The sequence below is a fragment of the Carassius gibelio genome, chromosome B14 (genome assembly GCF_023724105.1).
Source record: "Carassius gibelio isolate Cgi1373 ecotype wild population from Czech Republic chromosome B14, carGib1.2-hapl.c, whole genome shotgun sequence".
NCBI lineage: Eukaryota > Metazoa > Chordata > Actinopteri > Cypriniformes > Cyprinidae > Carassius > Carassius gibelio.
The window spans coordinates 7,986,071-8,013,962 of NC_068409.1; the positions used below are offsets into that span (position 1 = coordinate 7,986,071).

General features: G+C 40.0%; 1 protein-coding gene across 7 annotated transcripts in view; it reads right to left on the reverse strand.

Moving 5' to 3' along the window:
- Positions 1-15,504: 15,504 nt before the first annotated feature.
- The window catches only part of LOC127971728 (traf2 and NCK-interacting protein kinase), a 66,900-nt gene continuing 54,512 nt past the window's right edge, over positions 15,505-27,892 (reverse strand). For all 7 annotated transcript variants that reach the window (XM_052574947.1, XM_052574944.1, XM_052574945.1 and 4 more), the window contains 3 exons: positions 18,809-18,968; positions 17,886-18,025; positions 15,505-17,745 (listed from right to left, as the gene is read on the reverse strand). In XM_052574947.1, the coding sequence (XP_052430907.1) occupies positions 17,662-17,745; positions 17,886-18,025; positions 18,809-18,968 (384 nt within the window). In that variant the 3' untranslated portion in view covers positions 15,505-17,661. The remainder of the gene's footprint in view (positions 17,746-17,885; positions 18,026-18,808; positions 18,969-27,892) is intronic.

The window sequence follows — 27,892 nt, forward strand, 5'->3', positions numbered from 1 at the left end:
AGCAACTGTATTTAAAGTGCAAGAAAAGAGAGAGTCAATAGTTTCTGTTACATCGTCAAGTTGTTCTGAGGTTTTGGATATGCTAAGGAATTTGGATTAATCAGGAAGATAACTTAAAAAGCAGTCTTTTGTGGTGGAAGTGACGGTTCTTCCATACTTGTAACAAGAAGTAGAATTTAGGTCCGTGTATCATCTGATCATTCAAGTATTCCATTTAATCTGGCAAACCAAAAACGAAATAACGAATCAATATTTTGTTTTTCTGTATGAACCAAATATGAAAAACTGGCGTTTATTTCATTGCTTTCAGCTCGAAACAGGAAATATAATAAACAAGGAAACCAAAATGAAATAATGGATCAAATTTACGTTGTCTTCATTTTTCTTTATTTGTTTTCCCATTTCCCACGGTGCCAACAATTCTGTTTTGTGCATGCGCAGTGAATAATCTCCAGCCGCGTGGAACAGGTAACAAGCTTACGAAGCAGTGTCACTCATTTCTACATTATGGATCCATCGTTTGTGCTTTTCAGTGACGCCTAAAAGAATGACGCTGAGAGAGGAGGACATGACGGTGGAAAAGATTTTTAAAATATTTCAGGTATGGCAATCGAATGTTGCTTATTAGTCTCACACAGTTTATCTCCCAAAGATACGTAATGTTGACTACCTAACTAAAGTTAACGAATGCTAGTTTGCTAGAATTATGTGTGACATTGGGTGAACTGTTCATAGATATCCATATAAGGCCTTTATTATATGATATCTATGGAACTGTTAAATAACTGTGGCACTTAACTTAGTTGGCAGCCATAGGTGTTAGTTAGTGATGATGTTGAATTATTGCGTTGTACAGAGAGGCATTTCTATACCCGTAATCATGTCAATTGCGATAGGCTCAATGACATATAAGGCTATGTTTACACAGAAACAAACTGAAGAGAAAACGCAAAAGTGGGGGGTGGGGGAGGGGGAGGGGGATCGCCGTCTCCGTCTCCGCCTAAACGAAAGGCACATCTGATAAAATTCCGTTTTCATCTGTGAGCGTTTTCGTGTAAACAGGGCCTAAGTTAAGTTAGGTGTTTCTGTATCACCTGTAACTTTCAGTATTCTGTAACTAAACCTTTAGTCAGAGCCTGACCTACTGGCATTGTAAAATGCTTGTCTCTGTAGGCAAGGGCATGGTTAGCTGGTACCCTCTTATGACACAGGGCACCACAACTGCAGTAGCCACCGTTCAACCTGAAGAGGGCAGCACTCAGACGTTTTTACCCCATACATTGTAGAATTAAAACACTTTATACCCAAATGTCAAAAAAAATTACTTGAATCAATGAACATCATTAATAAAGCACCAGTCTTAAAGATCATTAACTAAAAAAAGTTGTTTTAGGGTTTAGTTACCCTTTGAGGCAATACAGTTCAATAGCACCATAAGCTCCATCCTCTAAAACGATCATACACTTGATGGAATGCCTCTCTAAAACAGTTTCAACAAAAATTTATAACTTTATGACTTATAACTTTTGCATTATAATAACTGTACATGCTTTTTTTTTTTTGCAGGACTGTTGTGTTGGATCTTGACTAACTGGGGCCCAGGTCAGGAAGCAGACAGACTGGCTAAACCGACCGTCTGCTAGCTGCCTCCCGTCACAGAGGTCAGTTAATTCTCAGCACATAGAGACTCTTTCACCTAGATATCACACTATAGAGACTGTGTCTGTTCCACGAACTAGAAAATACAAAAAACGTCCAAACCAAGTTAAAGTTAACAATTTAATTGAGGTTCAACAAATAAAAAACAAATGCAATATGGATAAACAAATGATAAAGATTGGCTTATTGAATATCAGATCCATTTCTACGAAAACACTTTTTGTAAATAATATGATAACTGATCATAATATAGATGTTCTCTGCTTGACAGAAACCTGGCTAAAACCTGACGAATACATTATTTTAAATGAGTCCACCCCCCAATATTATTGTTATAAACACGAGCCACGTCTAAAAGGCAAAGGGGGAGGAGTTGCTTCAATTTATAATAACGTTTTCAGGATTTCTCAGAGGGCAGGCTTCAAGTATAACTCGTTTGAAGTAATGGTGCTTCATATAACATTATCCAGAGAAACCAATGTTAATGATAAATCCCCTGTTATGTTTGTACTGGCTACTGTATACAGGCCACCAGGGCACCATACAGACTTTATTAAAGAGTTTGGTGATTTTACATCCGAGTTAGTTCTGGCTGCAGATAAAGTCTTAATAGTTGGTGATTTTAATATCCATGTCGATAACGAAAAAGATGCATTGAAATCAGCATTTATAGACATTCTGAACTCTATTGGTGTTAGACAACACGTTTCAGGACCTACTCATTGTCGAAATCATACTCTAGATTTAATACTGTCACATGGAATTGATGTTGATAGTGTTGAAATTATTCAGCCAAGTGATGATATCTCAGATCATTATTTAGTTCTGTGTAAACTTCATATAGCCAAAAGTGTAAATTCTACTTTTTGTTACAAGTATCGAAGAACCATCACTTCTACCACAAAAGACTGCTTTTTAAGTTATCTTCCTGATGTATCCGAATTCCTTAGCATATCCAAAACCTCAGAACAACTTGATGATGTAACAGAAACTATGGACTCTCTCTTTTCTAGCACTTTAAATACAGTTGCTCCTTTACGCTTAAGAAAGGTTAAGGAAAACAGTTTGAAACCATGGTATAATGAGCATACTCGCACCCTAAAGAGAGCAGCCCGAAAAATGGAGCGCAGCTGGAGGAAAACAAAACTAGAGGTATTTCGTATTGCTTGGCGGGAAAGTAGCATATCCTACAGAAAAGCATTAAAAACTGCTAGATCTGATTACTTTTCTTCTCTTTTAGAAGAAAACAAACATAACCCCAGGTATTTATTCAATACAGTGGCTAAATTAACGAAAAATAAAGCCTCAACAAGTGTTGACATTTCCCAACACCACAGCAGTAATGACTTTATGAACTACTTTACTTCTAAAATCGATACTATTAGAGATAAAATTGCAACCATTCAGCCGTCAGCTACAGTATCACATCAGACAGTGCGCTATAGACCCCCTGAGGAACAGTTCCACTCATTCTCTACTATAGGAGAGGAAGAATTGTATAAACTTGTTAAATCATCTAAACTTACAACATGTATGTTAGACCCTATACCATCTAAGCTCTTAAAAGAGGTGCTTCCAGAAGTCATAGGTCCTCTTCTGACTATTATTAATTCCTCACTGTCATTAGGATATGTCCCCAAAACCTTCAAACTGGCTGTTATTAAGTCTCTCATAAAAAAGCCACAACTTGACCCCAGAGAACTAGTTCATTATAGACCAATCTCGAATCTCCCTTTTCTGTCCAAGATACTAGAAAAGGTGGTATCCTCACAATTATGTTCCTTCTTAGAGAAAAATGGTATATGTGAGGATTTCCAGTCAGGATTTAGACCGTATCATAGTACTGAGACTGCTCTCCTTAGAGTTACAAATGACCTGCTCTTATCATCTGATCGTGGGTGTATCTCTCTATTAGTTTTATTGGATCTTAGTGCTGCGTTTGACACAATTGACCACAACATTCTTTTGCATAGACTTGAATACTTTGTTGGCATCAGTGGAAGTGCATTAGCATGGTTTAAATCGTACTTATATGACCGCCATCAGTTCGTAGCAGTGAATGAAGATGTATCATATCGATCACAAGTGCAGTATGGAGTACCTCAAGGCTCAGTACTAGGGCCGCTACTCTTCACGCTTTATATGTTACCCTTGGGAGATATCATCAGGAAACATGGTGTTAGCTTTCACTGTTGTGCTGATGATAAGCAGCTCTATATTTCCTCGCAGCCCGGTGAAACACACCAATTTGAAAAACTAATGGAATGCATAGTCGATATAAAAAATTGGATGACGAGTAATTTCTTACTGCTAAATTCAGAAAAAACAGAGGTGTTAATCATAGGGCCTAAAAACTCTACTTGTAATAACCTAGAACACTGTCTAAGGCTTGATGGTTGCTCTGTCAATTCTTCGTCATCAGTTAGGAACCTAGGTGTGCTACTTGATCGCAATCTTTCCTTAGATAGCCACGTTTCTAGCATTTGTAAAACTGCATTTTTCCATCTCAAAAATATATCTAAATTACGGCCTATGCTCTCAATGTCAAATGCAGAAATGTTAATCCATGCATTTATGACTTCAAGGTTAGACTATTGTAATGCTTTATTGGGTGGTTGTTCTGCACGCTTGGTAAACAAACTATATCATTGACTTGATTGCAAATAAAAACAGACACTATTTCAACTGAACAGAGATGACATAACTGAATTCAATGATGAACTGCCTTTAACTATCATTTTGCATTATTGAGACACTGTTTTCCAAATGAATGTTGTTCAGTGCTTTGGCGCAATGTATTTTGTTTAAAGCACTATATAAATAAAGGTGATTGATTGATTGATTGATTGATTACATTTATTTTAGCTTACGTTACCTAATAAACTAGCAACCGATAGTAGTACTGGATTTATGCACCTAACAATAGTGGATACGGTTATTGAATTCCATCATCAGGATTTTGCCTAAATCTTACTTCTTTTTAGGTAAACAGCCAGAGCCTGTACCTCACTGACAAAACCAATTTGGCAGTTTTCCCTGGAGCAGAGGGCCACTTCAGTTCATTCGACCTCAGGGACAAGGCCCATTACGAAGTACACGGGGCCGGGGCTGTGCCGGATGCAGGTGTTAACATTGCTGCGGGGCCACTAACTAATCCTTCCACGAGTGACCAGTTTTGCTTCTCCAGGTTGGCTAGTTCAGCAAGCCCCTCAGTGCCACCCAGGGCTCAGTCTCTGAAATAGTTTACAAGGTAAGGCACTTTTTTTTTTCAATTTCCATGCCCTTGTCAATAGAATATAAATATAAATGTTCTCTTGTATGTTCAAAATTTTTAAATGAACCTAAAATTAGTTGTTCTGAATTCCAGGACACTCTGGGAGAGGTACAGATTGGAAAGCTTGTGAACAGCAGAATGGTGGTTGTAAGATTTACTGAGCAGGAGGCCAGTGTCCCATCCATGATTGCCAAAGTAAAAGAAGCCTTAGGAAGCAATGAACAACTCATCCTGACAGACCACAATGGAGTGGAAATATTGGACTCAGAAGGAACAAGAGGTGCTTCATTTGAACAATTTTATTTACCATCTCAAATGATAGTTTATGTAACCCTGTCTCTTGAAAATGTACTGTGACAATAGCATGAACTTTTAAGTTGCTTCACAGCTAAGTGGCAAATATATTGGGCTATTAATTGTCACGTCAACATTTATAAAGTCTCCCATTTTAAACTGGAGCCATAAACTATGTCAAACCTTTGCCATTTCAGATAAAAACTAAATGAATATGCATTCACATGTCCGTCTTCAAGAGTGAGCTTTTATTCATACATAGTGTATTTTTTATACTCAATTAGGCACCTTTTATTGGAAGCAGAACTAACGAAAAATCATGGCTGTACCAGAGGTTAATTTCCAAGCTGTGCAACAAAAGAGGCAAAGAATCTCGTAAGTCACACCCCCTCAGTTTTTCCTCCTGACATCAGGCACTGTAAAAGGCTAAGCATGGCCTGAATTAAAGAGCAGAGCTAGTCTGATACAACATATTCAAAGAGACTACATGAAAGCACCTAAAATAATGGCACATTTCTCCGTCAGTCTGTCCAGAAACACTGCCATGTTTATCTTGTCTTTTCTTTCTTTGATACAACTATATTTCCTACAATTGGACACCTTCAGTCAATGGACACTTTATGCAATATTTGATTGGCACAAAAGCAATCATTTCAGTGTCCATAATCAATCTGAATGTAATGGCATGTCACATCATTTGCATACATGAACAGTTTCTAATTTAATATATACATGTGACGTTTCTCTTTCACAGACGCAGAGATGACGAGGGTGGACTGAACAGTGTGTTCGAGAAGATCGAGGAGCTTGTCCTGGCTGCTCAGGGTTTGTCTGCAGTGACAACTGCCATTCAGGGACTCTCTGACGTGGTCCATCGAAACAGGAACACAACATTGGTATTGACTGATGAACAGTCCAGGAATGTTAGGGATACATTCACTTGTCTGGTTTGCAGAGGTAAGTCTTGTCCTTAGGAAGACAAAACACTATGTATTCATCCTGACAAACATGTTGTTGTTTGGTGGAATTTATGATGTAGTGGTCATTTAAAAGCTTAAGTGTCCTGCTCCTGGTGTTCTTTGTATAGGCAATTGAGATTAAGGAAACCAGTCCATAAAAACAGAGCCATTCCTTAAAGTCCCTGTAAAGGCAATTCAAAAAAATTTTTTTTAGAAATGTATTGCTAAAACATATTACAAAGACTGTGAACTGTGAAGTACTGAATTGTGGAGTTAGACCACTAAACAGTTTTTCACCATTGCTGTGTTTAGGATTTTTTTGGTGGGGCTAAAACGGGGAATCAATGACGCACTGGAGCCCCTGAGGCTGCCCCCTCCCCTATCAGTTGGCTGCTCAATCAAGATTTACTGTGAGTATTATTAACTTCAGTCTACAATTTGCTAGCTAGCTATGCCTTCATCACAGACATGCGTATTACCTGGATGCGATCACTTACAAAACAGATTTAAATTCCATTAAATTTCAGAACAACGATCATATCAACAAGAGGTGGATTAATTTTGTGAAGAGCCACCTTGATGGAGAGCTGAGGATCACCACCAACACCCGCCTCTGTAGTTATCATTTTACACAGGATAGTTTTATAAACTTTTGTCGGGAGACAACTGGAAAACACTGATAATACGCTGTTACTGGTGAATGGGGCTGAGCTAACTATCTCCCGCCTCAGCCTTCATCCTCCTGTCGATCATGGAAGATCCAGTATTTGCAGCATGCTGTGGAAGCTTGGTCGTATGCAGATCCTGTATTACTGTGTGGCTTCAGAATTCCTCAATGTGTTTGAAGTGTCGAGCAGATGATTTTTCCATCAACATTCACAAAGTCACTGGCCTTTCTGGTGTAGTAAATGTCATGAGAGAGCTGGCACGGGAAGAGTAAATGCTGCTTTTCTGCTTGCCACCAATCCTTGTGTTATCTCATGTTATACATTCTTTCGATATTGAGAATTCATGTTTTTTACGTTGCCTTGATGTTCTTAGCTCTGGAGTTTTAAGAGCTAGAAAATTGTTCCCACCTCACAGTAGTTTTATAAGAGCAAGTAGTCCTAAATGTGGCAAGATGTTTTTATGCTACATTATTGTTCTCAACCCACAGTGATTTTTCTAAGAGCTAGTAGGCCTAAACGTGGCAATATGTCGTGACAGGCTCTTCTGTGGAGATTTGCAAAGCTGGACTTACTTTGTTTACACAATTTATGTGTCTCAAAAGTCAAAGTCAAACATATCAAAAGCTGCAAGAACAAAATACTTTTCAGACCTAATTAACAGAACGGTCCATTGCCCAAAAGTTTTGTTTAGCACAATAAACATTGTACTAAATCCACCGATAGCACATTTGTTAGATTCCACTTTATATACTTGTGAGGATTTCTTGAACTTTTTTGTAAGTAAGATTGAACATATTAAAAAGATATCGTTCCCTGCAGTATTGTTCTGGAAGTCCCCATGTTAAGTTCTTACATATTTGACTCTTTTGATCATGTCTCCCTTCCATTTCTTGCAAATTTAGTCAAGCATATAAAATCATCACCCACTTCACTGGATGCCATTCCTCCACAGTTTCTAAAAGCTGGGTTCAAAACTATGGGCCCTAGGATACAGTCAATTGTGAACAGCTCTCTATCTAATGGTTCTGTTCCATCTCTTCTTAAACATGCATTGGTTTCTCCTTTACTTAAAAAACCAAGCCTAGCAGCTACAGAATTGATTAACTTCCGTCCCATTTCTAAACTACCGTTCCTATCTAAAGTCATAGAAAAGGTTGTTTTATCACAAATTTCTCCTTTTTTATCTACTAATGCTCTTTTAGACGAATTTCAATCTGGTTTCAGAGCTGGTCACAGCACAGAGACTGCTCTGATAAAAGTTTTGAATGATTTGTTTTTAGCATCTGACTCTGGGAGGGCTGTGGTTTTAATTATGTTAGATCTCAGTGCCGCATTTGTCACTGTGGATCATTCAATTCTTTTAAAAAGGCTGGAGTGCGAGGTTGGGTTTAGGGGTACTGCTCTGAAATGGTTCCATTCATACCTTAAGGATAGAACATTCTCTGTTAATTTTGCAAATGTCTCTTCTTCTGTGGTTCCTTTAAAATACGGTCTACCTCAGGGCTCTATTTTAAGTCCTATATTGTTTTCTCTGTATATGCGCCCCTTGGGATTGATCTGTCGTCGTTATGACATCTCGTACCATATGTACGCAGATGACACCCAGATTTATTTTCCCCTCAAAGTTGGAGATGAACAGTCTTTGCAATCTTTGTTACTCTGTCTGAATGAAATTAAAATTTGGCTCTCTAATAATTTTCTTCAGCTTAATGAAAGAAAATCTGAAATCATAATATTTGGGCCATCACATTTTAAAGAGTGTGTAGTCAGTATTCTTGCTTCTTTGGAGATGACTGTGAAGGATAATGTGAGAAATCTTGGGGTCATTATTGACTCATCGCTTAGCTTTGATAAACAGATTAATTCACTTGTAAGAAGTAGTTTTTATCATCTTAAAATTATTGCTAAGCTTAAACCTTTTCTTAGTTTTAAGGATTTGGAGACCGTTGTTCATGCATTTATTTCTTCGCGACTGGACTACTGTAACTCCCTCTATGTAGGGATCAGCCACCGACAACTGTCACGTCTGCAGCTTGTACAGAATGCTGCAGCTAGACTTCTGACGGGCACCAAAAAAAGAGAGCACATCACTCCGGTGCTGCGTTCTCTTCACTGGTTACCACTCAAGTTTAGGATTGATTTCAAGATTTTACTGGTTGTTTTTAAAGCTTTACATAATTTGTCTCCTAACTATATTTCCAATCTTATAGAGCCCTACATTTCAGTTAGGTCTTTAAGATCGCCAAATCAACTATTGCTAGTTACTCCTCAGTCCAAAAAGAAGTCAAAAGGTGATTGTGCTTTCTCAGTAGCAGGCCCAAAACTGTGGAACAATCTCCCTCTTTATATTCGACAAGCTCCATCAGTGGAGGTCTTTAGGTCTCAGCTGAAGACTTATCTGTTTAGCTTGGCTTTTTAACTAGTTCTTGTTTAATTCTGTATTTTAAAATTTGTATGTCCACTTTGTTTTTATTTTCACAATGTGAAGCACTTTGGGCAATGAAGTTATGTATAAATGTGCTATACAAATAAATTGAAATTGAAATTGAAATTGTCTCTTATTATTCTTCCTGTACAAAAGCAAAATAAATATTTTTTCTTTATAAAACAACTCTGTGAATAATGTCTAATATGGATACAATGACAGTAAAATTATTTATTAATAGTAACTGTAACGATATTTAAACTTCCTATTCATTGGGAAGAAGGAGGCGGGAACCGGCGCACAATCAAAATCATTTTAATATCCAAAATAAATACAAAACGGCGCACCAGCCCCTCACGGCCGACTGGTGCGCATAAATAAAAAGCACACACATTAAAATAACGTCCCAGGCCTGGTCCTCTCTCGTCCTTCACGGTCGTCGCTCCAGTTTTATATCCTTCCATCTCCTACGTGGGACTCGATACTAGCGGTGGGGCTCAGGTGTAGCTCATCTCCAATCACTACACCTGGCCTCACTCCTCGTTCCCACGCCTCTCGGCCCCGCCCCACTCGCCACATACCCCCATCGCCCCTCGCAGGCCGGGGGGTACCCTCGAGACTGCGCTCTACTCCCCCCCCCCCCCCCCTTCCCTCCGGGGGGGACCGCTCACGGGGACCTGCAGGAACCTGGGGGTAGGACAGACGAGGCGAGAGAAAAGGAGATGGAAGGAGGAGCGACAAGGACGAGAGAGGGGAGAGAGGAAAAAAAAAAAAAAAAAAAAAAAAAAATCCGGTTCCCAGACGCACTGCTGCTCGGCCCTCCACCAGCTGGGTGATCTCCTCCGCGGTGCCTGGCGGTGGCACTGGACGGCCCTCGGCGGACGGCGCGACACTCCTCCGCCGCCCGATGGACGGCGACGGCTCCTCCGATTTTGGGCAGCGGCAGGAGTCCCCCGTTCCCTGCCCCTCCGGATTCCGTCACGGAGGCGGCAGGCTCCGGCCCCCTGGCGAACGGCGCCGACTCCTCCGCTCCCTCACGGACGGCAGCCGCCCCTCCTTGTCGTGGGCGGTCGGCAGCGAGCTCGCCCGTCCCCGGCAACTCGCTCCAGCCCACCGCCTCGAGCGTCCCTGGCGGCACATACCTCGCCTGCTCGAGGGCACCGCGGATTCACCACAGCGGCGAGGGATCTTCAGCAGCGCGTCCCTCCTTCTCCCGGGCTTCGGCACCACTGTAACGATACAAACTCCATAGTCGTCGGGAAGAAGGAGGCGGGAACCGGCGCACAATCAAAACATAATTTTAATATTCAAAATAAATACAAAACAGCGCGTCAGCCCCTCACGGCGACTGACGCGCACAAATAAAAAGCAAACATAAAATAATGTCCCAGGCCTGGTCCTCTCTCGTCCTTCACGGTCGTCGCTCCAGTTTTATATCCTTCCATCTCCTACGTGGGACTCGATACTAGCGGTGGGGCTCAGGTGTAGCTCATCTCCAATCACTACACCTGGCCTCACTCCTCGTTCCCACGCCTCTCGGCCCCGCCCCACTCGCCACAGTAACAAAATAGGCAGGTGACATTTTTACGGTGACACTTATATCCACATATAAAGTAAAACTTGTATGTTAAATTCTATCAGGGTATACTTACACCCTCTACTTTTGTAGTAGTAACTGCCAGTGGTGGACAGTAACGGAGTACTAATGAAATGCACAGGAGGTGTATCATCCCAATCTGTGATATTATACCTTTATAGAAAGCCATTTAAACATTTATTCCTTAAAACATACTAGTCACTATTTAAAAACTACTAGTACTTATTTATTAGCTACTAGTAACTATCCCCGTTTTACTAGTAACAATTGATTACATACTAGTACTTAATTTTTTGTTACTAGTGACTATTCCATTAGTTACTAGTAATTATTTTAGAAACTAGTCACTAATTGCACATTTTTTCTATTCTATTCTATAACTATTTGAATTTTTTTTAGTGAGTATACTGTGATTTTTCCCTCCCAGCCTCATACACCCCGTCCCAGAACGACATCACATAAGCACCACTACACTCACTACATACAGTATGCATGTAATGTTACATCTAATATAGAGCATTCTGAAGGACTGCTTAGGTTCTGTGTTGTCAACACTGCATACACTTTTACTACTGTGCACACACACAGACACTCACAAGCCATGGAAGCCGAAAACATCATTTCAGTGCTTCACAACCCAGACGGGGTGAATTTATGAATGAACGCATTAAAGTTCTGTCACAAAACAATGTGGTTACGTATCTTCTCGCTATTTTAAATGGGAAACATTAACGTTATATGGAAATCTCTGACCATTACTAGTGGGTATACAGCGTAACGTTATACAGGCTACCTGAGTATCACGTAGGCTACACCACTGGTCTAGTATGCTACATGTTTTACTTTTTTATATCACGTAACGTTACCTCATTTATTGCTCGAGACACAGCAATGTCAAGCTCTGAATCAGAAGTGTGTCCTTTTCTACGCATTTTATGCTTGGCAAGTAGTTTCCGAATGCTGATCTCAGAGCTTCCATGCTGGAGACTCATTTCTCACATCTTTACTGAGATCTCATTATATGGCATTCCGTTAATAAACATGTCCTCAATAAAAGAGATGTATGGATCGAGTGCCATTTGAACTGGAAAATTTGACCAACTGGGACCGGACCCTCCGCTTTTGGCGCTCAGCGACCTACTCCTTCGAAACTATCCACTGCGCATGCTCAAAGCAAGCAGGACGGCACCGTGGGAAATAGTTAGACCTACTACAACAAATAAAGAAAAATTGAGACAACGTAAATTTGATCCATTATTTCGTTTTGGTTTCCTTGTTTATTATATTTCCCGTTTCGAGCTGGAAGCAATGAAACAAACATGAGTTTTTCATATTTGGTTCATACAGAAAAACAAAATATTGATTCGTTATTTCATTTTTGGTTTGCCAGATTAAATGGAATAATTGAATGATCGGATGATACACTGACCAATTTACAATTTTGGCTATATGAAGTTTGCACAAAACTAAATAATGATCTGAGATATCATCACTTGGCTGCATAATTTCAACACTATCAACCAGGGCTCTAAACCGGTTCAAGGAACGAAAACAAAAACCGGAAACAAACGACATTTTGACAGGAACAGAACCAGAAACAGAAACGAAATACAATTTTATAGTTCTGAACAGAATCGAAAATTTGAAATGGCCATTAACCGGTTTATAACGTTATTTTATTGTTCCATTTAATATTTGAAATTTGCTGTCAATTAATCATGAATTTCAGAAGTATGTCCTATGCAAATGTGACGCTGAAGCCAGCGAGTGAAATGTCCACTCAGCTGTGAACTCATGTCACAATGGAAATGAACCGCCCTTAGAGTTTATCTGAGGATATGTGAGATGAATTCAACAGATCACACACCTGCAGCACTTCTCTAAATGGAGAAAACTAAACAACGAACCCATATAGGCTTACATAAAAAGGAATATAGGCATATACACTAAATATATTTCACTTAAATCATATTGGACAGATTAACGAAACGAAAGAAAAAGTGTGCTATGGTTCATTGTGACACGTTCCAAAGTTTTCGGAAAGGAAAACGAAACTGCAGAGAGAAGTTTTCTTTATTTTGCCAAAGCTTTACAAGTTATTTTTTTTTTTGCAAAAGCTGACAGCTTTGAATAATGTCTTGCTTCTATATAATCAATCAGCTTTGGTATGACCATCGCACTGACACAACATCATTTTGCTTTATTAAAGCCTGTACATTAACAAAATAAAAAAGAGTTAAAGAAACATTTAAAAAGTTAGACTGCTCCATTGTACAACATGTTGCGTTCAGAGTGACCGTGCCTCACTGTGCTGATAAAGCCGATGTGAGGGATGATGTTTTGTGTGGATAAAAATACAAATACTATATAATAAATAATAGTTTAGCATCCAGATACGTCGGGAACATGGAAACATTTGGATTTGTGCCGGAGATGCTTAAATTATTATTATATTTTGGATTGACGTTTATAGCCTAAACTTGTTTTGTTTTGTTAAACTAATAGCTGTTTTTATAATGTTTGTAAACAAAAAACACATTAACAAAAAAACTCCCTCACCTGTCCCAGGACACTTGCTCTCCTGTGCTCTTCTCGCCTCTGTTTCTCTCTGGAGTTTGATGTCTTCTCTGAACAGCTCCACCAGCTTCCGCTCACTCCTTCACCTGTCCCAGAACATTTCCTCTTCTCTCCTCTGTCTCTCTCTCTGGAGTTTGATATCCTCCCTCATCAGCGCCACCAGCTTCCACTCACTCCCTCACCTGTCCCATCACACTTGCTCTCCTGTGGTCTTCTCTCGTCTGTCTCTCTCTTTCTCTCTGGAGTTTGATGTCCTCCCTGAGCAGCTCTATCAGCTCCCACTCACTTCCTCACTTGTTCCAGGACACATGCTCTCCTGTGCTCTTCTGTCTTCTTTGCTCTGTTTCACCGGAGTTTGATGTCCTTCCTGAGCAGCTCCACCAGCTTCCACTCATTCCCTCACCTGTCCCATCACACTTGCTCTCCTGTGCTCGTCTCTCTTCTCTCTCTCTCTCTGGAGTTTGATGTCCTCTCTGAGCAGCTCTACCAGCTCCCACTCACTCCCTCACCTGTCCCAGGCCAGATGCTCTCCTATGCTCTTCTGTCTCACTGGAGTTTGATGTCCTCCCTGAGCAGCTCCACCAGCTTCCACTCATTCCCTCAGCTGTCCCAGGACACTTGCTCTCCTGTGCTCTTCTCTCCTCTCTCTCTCTCTCTCTCTCTGGAGTTTGATGTCTTTTCTGAGCAGCTCTACCAGCTCCCACTCACTCTCTCACCTGTCCCAGGACACTTGCTCTCCTGTGCTCTTCTCTCCTCTGTCTCTCTCTCTCTCTGGAGTTTGATGTCTTCTCTGAGCAGCTCTACCAGCTCCCACTAACTCCCTCACCTGTCCCAGGACACTTGCTCTCTTGTGCTCTTCTCTCTACTGTCTCAAATTCAAATTCAAATGAGCTTTATTGGCATGACTTTCACAGTATTGCCAAAGCATTGTACAATACATGAATAAGGAATAAACAATTATATAATACATAAAACAAAAACAGATTTGTAAAATAATTAAGTATATGTATACTTTCTCCTTTTTTTCTTCAAATGAGAAACAAGTAAAAGACAACAACAAATAACAAAAAAAATAAAAATAAATAAATAAATAACAATAATAACTTTGCACAACAGTACATGTAAGAAATGCTCTTGCTTTAGTTTTGTCCACTGACTGACAGTCTTAGTTTGTGACAAGCTGATACATATCTTGCTGCTGTTGTGATCATTTTGGAATTTTCCCCTAAAATGTGATTTAATTTTTCTGTATTTGGTAATGCCATAAAATTTGGTTTAATTTGTTGGAATTTGTGGAAATATGCAGCTCTTATGTTATGATAGTAATCACAGTTTAGTAAGAAATGTTCCTCTGTCTCCAGTTCTCTCTGAGAGCACAGTGAACACACTCTCTGCTCTCTCGGCTGCCATCTCTGTCTGCGTCATCCTCTCTACAGCCAGACAGTGATCGCTCAGTCTGTATTTTGTAAGTGTTTTTCTTAATTTGGGATCTTTTACACAGCTCAGGTATTCTGCTGGTTTATAATCTTTCTTCTTTCTTCTTCTCTGAGCAGCTCTAACAGCTTCCACTCACTCCCTCACCTGTCCCAGGACACTTGCTCTCCTGTGCTCTTCTCGCCTCTGTTTCTCTCTGGAGTTTGATATCCTCCCTGAACAGCTCCACCAAATCATAATAAATTCATTCTAATAAAATTCAGCATATCTGGAGCAGAACAATAAAAAGTTTATTTGTGTATTTGTGCATTTTCATTCAAATTATTATTTCTTATAATGTTTGTCCACACTTGTAGTGTTTTCTTTGTGGGAACATAAGCTCCAAACTTTGTTGAATCTCTTCCTCAATAATGCACAGCGGATCAGTTGTATAAAGCTGATCACTGTATAGAGTCTATAAACAATGTATATGATAAGAGTTTGAATAAAATGACTTATACATTTTTCATGATTTATAGCTATGAGCTTTTTTTTCTATAAATCATGTGCATTATGATGGCTTGTATGGAAGCTTTGTGTTAATGTAGCACAGCTTAACAAAGACACACTGAGCCCTGTATTCTTAAAGCATTTATTTGGCTCGATTCCTTCATGTGACACACAAATTACACTTTATATGCAATGTGCTGTTACTGAAACCTAAAAGAAGAGTTTTTGATGATCATAACGGAGTACATGGTGCTTCCTACAGTGCTTGATACTGAACTGTATTTAGGAATATATACAGTACAGGAAATATACAGTCAAATTACACTATTGCAAAGAAGAGAAAGCTTTGAGTTAAATTAAAATCCTCTGTTGTTAATGTACATCATGAAAGTGAAAGTACAGAAACCGACTCTCAGACATTTTAATGTTTGATTTTTACATTCATGATGTCTCATACACAACACGAGCCAGATGGCATTCGGGGCACATTAAGGCACGGTAGAGAAAAGAAAAACAAGACTTTGTCTACTCTGCTGTGACGAAACAGATGAAGCAGCAGAGCTGATCTGAGCATCAGACTCCCAGCGGATTCCTGATTACATGAAACTACTGAAGCACCTCAGAACAGAGTTCAGTGATGATACTGTTGTGTGCAAACACTCGTCTCCATACACTGAGATGCTCTGCTGGAGTACAGGATGAATTCAGTGCACTGCAAATCATCAGAATACTAATGCTCACACGTCTGTTCTCTAGTGTCAAATCAAGCCTATAAAACTCTTAGCATGCCATTTTTAGTTTGATTGTTAATAAAAGAGTAAAATCAATAATGTGTCAAACTATAACAGAAGTATTAAGCAAGTTAGTCTGTATGCGTGCGATGTAAAGTGCACGTGGTTCACAATCACAAGTATTGCATCCTCACAAGCAGTGGTGTTTTCAGTGCAAATATAACATTTCAATGGACAGTTCAAGCCATCTGATCCCAAACGCCACACCTCTGGCTTTTTACAACGCTGACTTCCCACATTTCAACTTTCTTCAACTCTCTTTCATACGATCATCTTCCTCTTCCTGCTGCTTTTCTTTGCTTCGTTTAATTTCCTCATTTAAGGCTGAGAACAACAGAATCACGTGCGTCACAAATCACTCCACACTTGCTATAATGATTTCCACACACAACCATGCTTTGCTCTACTATTTTTACATTCCAAGAACAATAAAAATCTTTCTGAACTGTCTTGTGACACTGAACTAATACTCCGTTAAGTGACAGAAATGTATTGAGTGTCAGTGAATGTCTCGGAACGTCTCAAATCATAAACTATCAGAGAGAGGTGACTGATGCATTTATTTCATGAATTTAAGAATGTGAATTATGTATTTGTGTTTATACTTGAGCTCAGAAGCATGACTCTGTCGAACTGTCAATGTACCTAAAGAATCAATACTGAAGACTTATTAACCAGAACCAGCAGAAAACACTCCTTCATCTGAGAAACGTGTGAGAAATAGACTGATGCCAATCAAAGAATAATTCTCAAATGTACAAAGCAAATGAATAGCGATGTTCAGACTGCAGACATAGAGCAATCATTTAATCTGCGTGCAAACACTTGTGTATAATTAATTGTATAATTGTTGTGCCACTGATCCGATCCGGGTCATTGAATGTTGAGTATCCACTCATACCAATCAGTTAAAAACACGCTCAGGACATCCCTACTTTCATTAGATCACTTTTATCATGATCAATTGTCTAGTTATGTTTGTGTTTTAGTACAGCGGGAGCTATAATTAACAAACAAACAAAACAACATTAAGATAAACTGCCATTAGTTCTAATTAAAAGTGTTTCCTTGGAAAGCCTGTGAAAAGAAGCTGAATGTCTGCAGTCATCAGTAATCAGTCGATTCTATTCTCAGTCGGCTACAGTATTTCTCTCAAAAGATGCTACAATGTTCGACAGTTAGTCTATTAGCTGTTAGTATGGGCTTCACCGTGTACCAGCCATGGTTATCATTATACAATAAAATAATCAGGTATTAGGGACAAAATATCAGCATGACATGGTAATAAAAAGTTCAAATTAAAAGGTTTATGTTTTACACACAGATCAAGACAAATGCTGACACTGTCAGACGCAACGCAATATATCACCTATTTTACATACAATATGTTTATAATATATCACTTCTATTAAAATGTTTACATGTGAATACAGAAAGAGGACAGTTTGACTCTTAAAGGTGGTCTGTAGTTTGACCAGCAGCCGTCTGTGAACATCACCAGCTGAAGAGAGTGTTCTGTCCTAACGTCATGAAGTAGATCTGACTGCTTCCACCAGACTGCATCGCCGCGAAGAACACCTGCAGACACACACACACACACACACACACACACACACACACACACGCATGGTCCATTTCTATGTCCTGTGAGAATAATCTGTAGAGAATTCTTCCATTTCTGAATCTGATATTACACAAGTGTACAGATGCTTTCTTACTTTATCGTTTCTCTCACACAGGAACTTGAGCTTCTGGGCCTTCTTGTGCATGAAGACTCCCTCCAGACTGCTCGTCTGGGCGGATCTCAGCTCGATGGCTTTCTCTCCCCATCCCATCACTTGATTCGACTGAAGATAAGCTGCAGATCAACAACAACATCATCACATCGACCTGAGCCACGGATAAACATCTCCAGCTGATTCAGCTCAGTAAAGCTCAGATGATCTGGAGCTGTTCAACATCAGCAGATCTGATTTATATAGGGCTCATGACCGGAGAAAATCTAATTCCCTTGACCCTATGACATATAAGATGTCACTGTGCTTTGCCTTTACCCCATCTTTGGTACACTACGTGACCGCTTCATATAGACACTGCTGAGGGAATGAAGCAGTGAATATTATTCAAACAGAGAAAGAGAAATCATCAGATCTAATGGCTCTCACTGGATTGCCTTCTGTTTCATCACACATCACGTGCCATGAGTACAGGCCTGATCACACTGAGAACAATAACAATGTTAACTTCACGTTTGATCGGAGTGTGTGCTAAAGTTACGTTCACAGAAGATAAATGCATGACTTCATCTCTGAATGCAATGCCAAAGATACGGTTTCAGTTGTGGTGTGGATTTTGGAAACCTCAGCGTCTTTATTGTGTTCAGCCTCATTCAGAGCTGAAGAACAGGCAGCTTTGCTCCACTTCTTCTGTGGATGTGTAGGAATAAGGTGACTCATCCATCCAAATGATTTGTTTTGCTTTTTCACATTTAGAGTCTCATGCACATCCGTCATAGCAACATAGTTCTCAAGCTCAGATACATAAGACAATCAAATCCATACTGCACCCTGAACAGATAATCACTGTATGTTATGTGCATCATGTACATCTGTGTGTGTGTGTGTGTGTGTGTGGAGCTCACCCACGGAGGCGGGCATCTCCCCCCACTGCAGAACTGTCTCCCTGGTGATGCGGCCGTAGGTGTCAATATAGACGCCCTCGTCCTCGTAACACAGCAACAGCTCCATCCCACTGCTGCTGGGGAGGATGATGATGGCATGCGGCCGGATCACACCTTGGATCTGAAACACACAGGCATTCTGTTATAAAGAGATTAACAGTAACTGCCTTAATAAATCCAGTCTGTGTCAGCAAATAGCATTCACAGATATGAAACTCTACTGTACTGCTTATTCTATAGAGTCACATCACCCATGGTACATTTACATTTACCAGCAGGTCACCTACATTAAAATGTATTTTAATCTTAAAGTTGTAAATTATATAAAGCGGTCTATTATTAGAGAAAAATGTATACTAATGCACTAATAAATGTTAATAAAAAATGCACTTATACTATGTAGAGTTGAGACATCTTACATGTATACTTCATAATAAAATCAATTCAGTTATGTTTTTAAACACATATAACAAAAATGTGGAAATTGGAAGCACAAGCACTTGTCTGAAACAAATTGTCACAAATAACATTCAGCTACATTAGCCTGTAAATTTGATATGAATCCAAGTCAGTTTGTGTCTTTAAAAAGGGTATAAACACGTTTTGTGAGTAAAAACAATAGGTAAATCAGACAAAAAGGTCATTAAAAAAATGTTTCCTTCAAGCTCACTGCATAATACATTTTTGAGATACAGAAACTTGCAGACACAAATTGTTCTTTATTACAAATATATAGCAGTCAATCATTTACAAATGCAGCCTCGGGATATGTCTATATGAATCCATATGTTTGAAAACTGCATTTTAATTTTACAACTCTGTCCACTGTCCATGCTAGAGTTTTCAAGCATTTTCCAAAAGTTTCTCATCCAGACTCAAACTTCAGGAAATTGTTACATGCGTAAACCCTCAAAAAAGCTCACTGAGACAGAACAGACAAGACACGTTTTTATGCAATTCTTCTGGCAGGATCATATTATTAAGGAAAATATCTCATTCACAGGTTGCATGCACTCCTGAATGTATGTCTGATCTAAAATGCAACTGCCTCATGTTTTGCGGTAAACAGCAATCACATGTAAATCAAGTAAATGTTCTTTTATCTTTGCAGGACTGTGATATGAAGAGTGTGCAATGTAACAGCCTGTAGTAATAGTGTGAAAGTGAATAGCACATAACAGAAACAATACCGAAATAAACAGATATCTATTGGTACAATATGTGTCACATGACTAAACAGTCAAAAAGCCTCAATTCACAGACCACAAATTCACAAACGTATCTACTTTAAAGAGCGTTTTTTTTTAAAAGCTACATTTTCTTTGACAAAAAGTGCCATCTTAGTGTGGAAGGAAGGGCAAAATGGAGAGAAAAAGATGCATTTTCAAATGAAAACATTAATGTGGACAAGGTCTTGGAAGCCATAATTGTAACCTGTCTAATAATGCAAATAGCATGTCAACATCAGGGTTCTGTGTAGTCTGGTGATCTCATGCCTGGTAGATCCGAATACAGAGCACCCACATCCAGTGGTCCTGGAGGTCCCAGGTCTGATGGTACTGGAAGTCTCAGGTCTGGTGGCCCCTTATGTCCCAGGTCTGGTTGTCCTGGAAGTCCAAGATCTAGTGGCCCCTTATGTCCCAGGTCTGGTAGTCTTACAAGTCCCAAGTCTTTTGGCCCCGGAGGTCCCAGGTCTGGTGGTCTTATAAGTCCCAAGTCTTGTGGCCCCAAGGGTCCCAGGTCTGATGGTCTTATAGATCCCAAATATTGTGGCTCTGGAGGTCCCAGGTCTTGTTACCCCGGAGGTTCCAGGTTTGATGGTTCCAGAGGTCCCAGGTCTGGTGGCCCCGGAGGTCCCAAGTTTTGTGACCCTGGAAGTCCCAGAGGTCCCAGGTCTGGTGGTCCTATAGGTCCCAGATCTGGTGTTCTTATAAGTCCCAAGTCGTGTGGCCTCGGAGGTCGCAGGTCTTGTGACCCCGGAGGTTCCAGGTTTGATGGTTCCAGAGGTCCCAGGTCGGGTGGCCCCGGAGGTCCCAAGTTTGTGACCCTGGAAGTCCCAGGTCTGATGGTCCCAGAGGTTCCAGGTCTGGTGGTCCTATAGGTCCCAGATCTGGTGTTCTTATAAGTCCCAAGTCTTGTGGCCTGGGAGGTCCCAGGTCTTGTGACTCTGGAGGTTCGAGGTTTGATGGTTCCAGAGGTCCCAGATCTGGTGGTCCCGGAGATCCCAAGTTTTGTGGCCCCGTAGGTCCCAGGTCTGGTGGTCTTATAGGTCCCATGTCTTGTGGCTCCGGAGGACCTAGGTCTGGTGGTCCTTCAGGTCCCAAGACTTGTGGCCCTGGAGGTCCCAGGTCTGGTTGCCCCAGAGGGGCTTCCAATGATGGCTGCCAATGTCCTTAGTGTGTGGGGTGCACACACTTCCCTGTCTGACACCTTCAGCACAAAGGTGACTGTGTCCCTGCCTTCAAAGACAATGGCTCCTGATCTCAAACTCTATGGCATAGCTGGGAAGGCAGTCCCAGAGTCCACTCCAGCCCCGTAGCCACCCTGCTCAACCATCTTCTGATCCATCATGTTCTCCATTTCTGTTGGCTTTGCCTCGATCCCTTGTTCAACTAGGACCCTGTGTTGTCCAGGTCTTTTCCACTTCATGGTCCTGTCCCTCTATTCCTCTCTCTAGTCCTCCTTTGCTCCGCCACCCTCCTGGATTAGTTTTTTGTGTGTTTATGGATGTAATAAGTTGTCTCTTGTGGAAGCCATGGCCTAGTGGTTAGAGTTTGACTCTAACCCTAAGGTTCTGGGTTTGAGTCTCAGGTCAGCAATACCATGACTTAGGTGGCCTTGAGCAAGGCACCGAACCCCCAACTGCTCCCCAGGCACCGCAGCATAAATGGCTGGCCACTGCTCCGGGTTTGTGTTCATGGTGTATGTGTGTGTGCACTTTGGATGTGTTAAATGCAGAGCACAAATTATTGGTTCACCATACTTGGCTGTATGTCACGTCACTCTTGAATAGGGGGCTCTATGCTCTTATTCAGTGTAGTCTTTTAAATTGTAGTTCTGTTTAGTTCCCGTTCTCTGTTTTCCCCTCGTTAGTCTTATTGTTTTCAGCCGTATCTAGTTAGCCTGGTTCCCCTGGTGTATGTATAGTTCTTTGTCTTCCCTAAATTCCTTGTCAAGGTTTTTATTCTTTATTACGAAATTAGGACATTACACCTGCAGTTTTTAATGGCAGATGGTGCTCTAGGTTAGTTTTAAACTGCACACTCAATGGACATGAAGTGCCCTTGTGCATTTGTCTGAGTCAAGTAAGTGGTTAAATGTTCTTGCACCTCGGCTTTTATGCCTTTACGACGTGAGATTTATCTAAACACAGCCCACTATAATTTGCTTCAACCTTTTCAAATTGAATGATTATTTTATATTCAAGTGTGTGTAAGAAACTGGAAGCAAGCAGAGTACAGTTGTTAATAAAACATGCAGTGTCATCTGCTATTCAAAACTAAGCTAAGTTATTAATTGACCATATGCACAATTACTTCCTGGTTTTACATAAGCCAACTCAGTAATTTCCGGTCAACTACTGTGCCGTAAGGAGAGCGCCCTTTGCTCAGTTCCTCTACATCAGTGGTTCCCAACCATGGTCCTGAAGGCACCCAAACACAGCACAGTTTGTATGTCTCCTTTCTCCGACACATCAATTTCAGGTCTTGAAGTCTCTATTAATGAGCTTATGACCTGAATCAGGTGTATTTGATTAAGGAGACATGCAAGCCGTAAAATGTTGGGGTGCCTCCGGGACCAGGGTTGGGAACCACTTCTCTACATAATACATTCACAATTTGGAGAAAAGTTTTGTTTGTCTGAGAGGACCAAATGTCCACATATACCATTTCAGGAATGACAAACGCGAATGTTAAATTTACTTGAGGGAATCGGTTAAATCTGCCCGCTAGTCAGAGGTGGAAAGTAACAAATTACATTTACTTGCATTACTGTAATAGAGTAGCTTTTTTGTGTACTTCTACTTTTTAAAGTAATTTTTTAAATCTGTAATTTTACTTTTATGTAAGAGCGGAATTTCCTTATATGGGTCCTGAGGCACTTCTGCCGGAAGAGCGCGCTCCCGTATAGCAGAGCACTGAGAGCACAGACTTCACTGATCAGAGCGAGAGCGTCGCAAAATGTCACAAAAGAAGTGTGTTTTTGGTTGCCAGGGCAAGACAACCCTGCACAGATTACCAAAAAAAACAGCATTAAGGGACCAGTGGATGGAGTTTATTTTTACAGAGCATCAACGGAGTTGTGCAAGTGTTTGTGTTTGTTCCCTGCATTTCGAAGATGCTTGTTTTACAAACAAGGCCCAGTTTGACGCCGGATTTGCACATCGTTTATTTCTTAAGGATAATGCAGTCCCAACGAAAAAGGGTCACGATCGTGTGTTGGAACCGCATGCGGTGAGTAAAACTGCTTCAAATATCTCTGTGTTGTTAACTTAGCTATCGGCGTGTAAGCACATCAAGTAAAAAACATGCAATGTTGTCATCAAACTGCACTGTACACATGTACAGCTTAAAAAAAAAAGACGACATAAAGTGGAACTTAGTCATTTTCCAAAACCGCTAAGCAAATATATACAGTTTCAGTACATACCAAATAGAGACGTCGTTGCTGATGCTGCTCTTATTAAATTTAAGCCTCTGGATCTGATTCTGGATCATAAATATATGGCTGAATCTGACTGTTAGCCATGGTTTGTTTTGGATGTTTTTTTCCTCACGGTAATGTCACAGCTTCCAAACGCTCTCAACGCAAAAGACTACTCTCGTGATTCTTTAGCTCCGCCCACACGTCACGGCTCCTGCCACTCGCGTTTTTCCGGAAAAAAACGGTATATCGGTAATCAGATTATCTTTCTCTTATGAATGTAATAAAACTAAAGACTTTTTGGAGTTATGAAGGATGCAGTACTACTCTATAGGTAAGATTTACAGGATATTGAGTGAAAACGAACATTTCACCCCCCCCCCCCTTTAAAGTTTTTGCATTCCATTCGACTGTGTAGATAGAACCTTATTGTTTTTTAAATAAAAATCCCATAATGTCTGAAAAAATAAAAAAAGTCTTTCACATAATGTATATAAGTTATACAACAATATGGGAATAACTCAATTTTGACAAAAATGTGAGATAGAACCTTATAATTCCAAGGGGACGAAATGTCTTATTATTCTAAATAACTGATTCCTTTAATTAAAAACAACTAGTTTGAGATTAATAGGGCTATCCCAGGGGTGTCAAACTCAGTTCCTGGAGGGCCGCAGCCCTGCAGAGTTTAGTTCTAATCCTGCTCCAGGCCACATAAGCCCAGAGATGTATAGTAACGAAGTAGAACTACTTCGCTACTGTACTTAAGTACTAAAAGGCGGTATCTGTACTTTACTAGAGTATTATTTTTTTCTCCTACTTCCACTTTTACTTCGGTACATATTTTCGCTGAGTTTAATACTTTTACTCCGATATTTTTTTTTATGTGCTGCATCGTTACTCGTTACAATTATAATAATGTTACGAATAATTCCATTACAAACCACTGCCAGAACTGTAGATGGCAGGTTTGATGAAGCTGGCACATCATTGTGCGAATCAAGCGATTAAGAAGAGTGCGCGTGCTGACTGAAGTGAACTGCTGTGAAGAGAGAAATGAACACCGAGCCGAGCCAGATATGACTCGTTCACGAGTCAAGAACCGGTTGCATCGGTTTTCGGATGACCAGTAACGTTAGTTCTTTCTGACAGTTCGATTCAATAAACCACTTGAAGAAAACAGTTCACCGATTCTTTTGCGCTCGATGCAATGGCGTCTTTGGCGTTGACTGCACCTGGGCTCATAACATTAACACAGAATTAGTTCAGAATCAATCACCAAAAGAATCAGTTCGTTCTGTGTGTCGGTTTGCGTCACGCTAAATCACACATGCGCAGTATCATCAGCTCCTCGGTTCACGAATCGGACGCGTCTGACAGAAACGGTTCTTGACTCGTGAACGAGTCATTATCTGGCTCGGTGTTCATCTTCAGTTCTCTCTTCACATCAGTTCAGTCAGTGTACTGTTTGAGTCAATGAATTACTCCGGGATATTGGTTTGTTTTAACTCAGAGGGAGTGTCAGACACATTAAACAAGTTAACAGCTTAATTCATCTGTGGATTAATGCGTATTGGAGACGCGAACTGTTTAAAACGATCCGGATGGTGGACTGTTTCAAAAAGATCCGGTTACATCGAATGATTCGTTCGCGAACCAGATATCACAAACTGCTTTGTTTTTAACTGTCTTACAACAGACACGGAAGAGAAGACAATGCTGAATAAAGTCGTAGTTTTTGCTATTTTTGGACCAAAATGTATTTTCGATGCTTCAAAAAATTCTAAATGACCCTCTGATGTCTTACGGGTTTGAAACAACATGAGGGTAAGTTATTAATGACATCGTTTTGCAAATTGGGCTAACTAACCCTAGTAACCAAAGTTACAGTCAAAGGAATTGTGATTGTCCTTTAGGTTAATCATTTGAAATAGTAAAAACAATTACTATTTTGAACAAAAATGTTCAAACTTTTGACTACTTTCTTTAATAACTACATAACACAATACTTCTACTTTTACTTTCAGTACTTGAGTAGTAAATTTTAAAATAGACTACTTGCAATACTTAAGTACAAAAAATGTTGAATACTTTAGTACTTCTACTTAAGTGTTGTGCTTAAAGAGCACTTCTACTTCTACTCAAGTCACTTTTTTGATAGAGCACTTGTACTTTTACTCAAGTATGGGTCTCTAGTACTTTATACATCTCTGCATAAGCCTAAATGATTAGATGAGCTGGATCAGGTGTGTTTAATTAGGTTTTTATCTAAACTGTGCAGGACTGTGAACCTCCAGGAACTGAGTTTGACACCCTTGGCCTGTCCCATTTTTGCCTCCCTCCCACTGTTAAAATGTAACTAAGTAATTTTTACTCTGAGTACATTTTAAATGAGCTACTTTTTACTTCTACTTGAGTAGATTTTTAGACTGGTACTTTTACTTGTACTTAAGTAAAATTTTATTAATGTAATGGTACTTTTGCTTGAGTAGAATATTTTTGTAGTCTTTCCACTTCTGCCGCTAGTCAAAATAGAGCTGTGCATTAAGTGATTTAGACTAACAAAACTACAGCAACAAGTCTGTGTTGGATAAAACTTCCTGCACTTGCTATATGTTATGCTTCAGTATGATAAAGTACTAAATTTATTATATTTTGTAACAATATACAAACTTTATAATCACGAGGAGGAGGCGGCGGGATCCGGCGGACATTCAAATCAAACTTTTAATAATCAAAGAAACACAAAACAGTGCGACAGCTCCTTGCGGACGACAAACAAACAAAAACCCAACACAAAATAAAGCCCAGGCCTGGTCCTCTCTCATCCTTCACTGTCGTTGCTCCTCTTTTGTATCCTTCCAATCTCCTCCGTGGGACTAGAGACCGGTGAGTGGATCATATTTGGATCATACCCGCCCCACTCGTCACATATTTATTTTATAATAAAGGCGGGTGTACATGGTGCGAATTCGAATGGTCGGAAGATTGTATGTCCACGCACACGGCACAAGTGAGTTTATCTGAAAATCATACGGACGAGATGATATACGACATGATTTTACAACCCACGAATTCCAGAAGCAATCGCACGAAGTTGATAGATGCGTTCGACTTGAAGAACCGCTGCACGGACAGAAGGTATGACATTAAAGTACCGCGAAAAAGCGATAAGAGAGAACACATATCCAATGCATTCAAATCGCTCTCACGGTACTTTGATGTCATACAGGTGATCATTCTGTGCAGCGCTGCTTCAAGTGGAACGCGCCTAATATAACTGCTCTCCCTCTCTCATAACTGCATATAAAATATTGATACGAGCTGTGACTGTTTCCTACACGTACAGGTTATTTTTCAGCAATAGGAAACCGGGACGTTTGGTCACCCTGTGTGTGTGTGCTCTTGTATATAGTTTATAAATATCTGAAATAGGTATTCAGTGGTGGACAGTAACGGAGTAGCTTTACTTCGTTACTGTACTTAAGTACATTTTTCAAGTATCTGTACTTTACTGGAGTAGTTTTATTTTGAGCAACTTTTACTTTTACTTCACTACATTCCAAATAATAAAATCGTACTTTTTACTTCACTACATTTCATAAAACATATCGTTACTCCCTATAATATCACGTGCTCCGACACGCAGAAGCGGTGTCTGATTCATCATGAACGAACTGAATCTTTTCAAAATAAACTTTTAAATCGGATCGCGAATCACACCAAACGATTCGTTTACGAATTAGAATGATCCGATTGCAGCTGTTCTGGAGTCGACCACTCACTGATTCAAATGAACCGTTTAGTGCGAGTCACCAGAAGTAAGAACCGGGAGATCTTGAGCGCGCGTGCGTCTGATGCTGCTAAAAGTAAGTTATTAATGTCGAAATTTTGGATTAATTATTGTAACTGAAAATCATATTTAGGTCAAAACTGTCAGTTGTTTGGAAACTAAATCCGTTGTAAAGAGTGATCTATTTAAGCCCACTGAAATGCTCGAGTGCAGACGATGCAGACACATAAATTCTAGGTAAAAAACAACAACAACAAAAAAACCATAAAATAACACAGATTAAATACAATAACTCGTGCACGTTCAAATTCACCGCTGCCGTAATGTTAACAGTTTTATTAAAATGTCCTATGTTACGTCTGTTTTTATATTGTTTATCGACAGTAACGTTATACATATGTATATTGTTTGGATTAACTAGACGAGTAGACAGACATGAATGTTCATCGTACTGAAAATAAGTAAATATTGTTAGCTGATGCTAACTCTCTAGCTAACAAGCTTGTTAGTGCTAAGTTGATGTAATTTTTATAAATAATGTCCAAATATTTTTATTCAGCCACCTCTCTCTCTCTCTCTCTCTCTCTCTCTCTCTCTCTCTCTCTCTC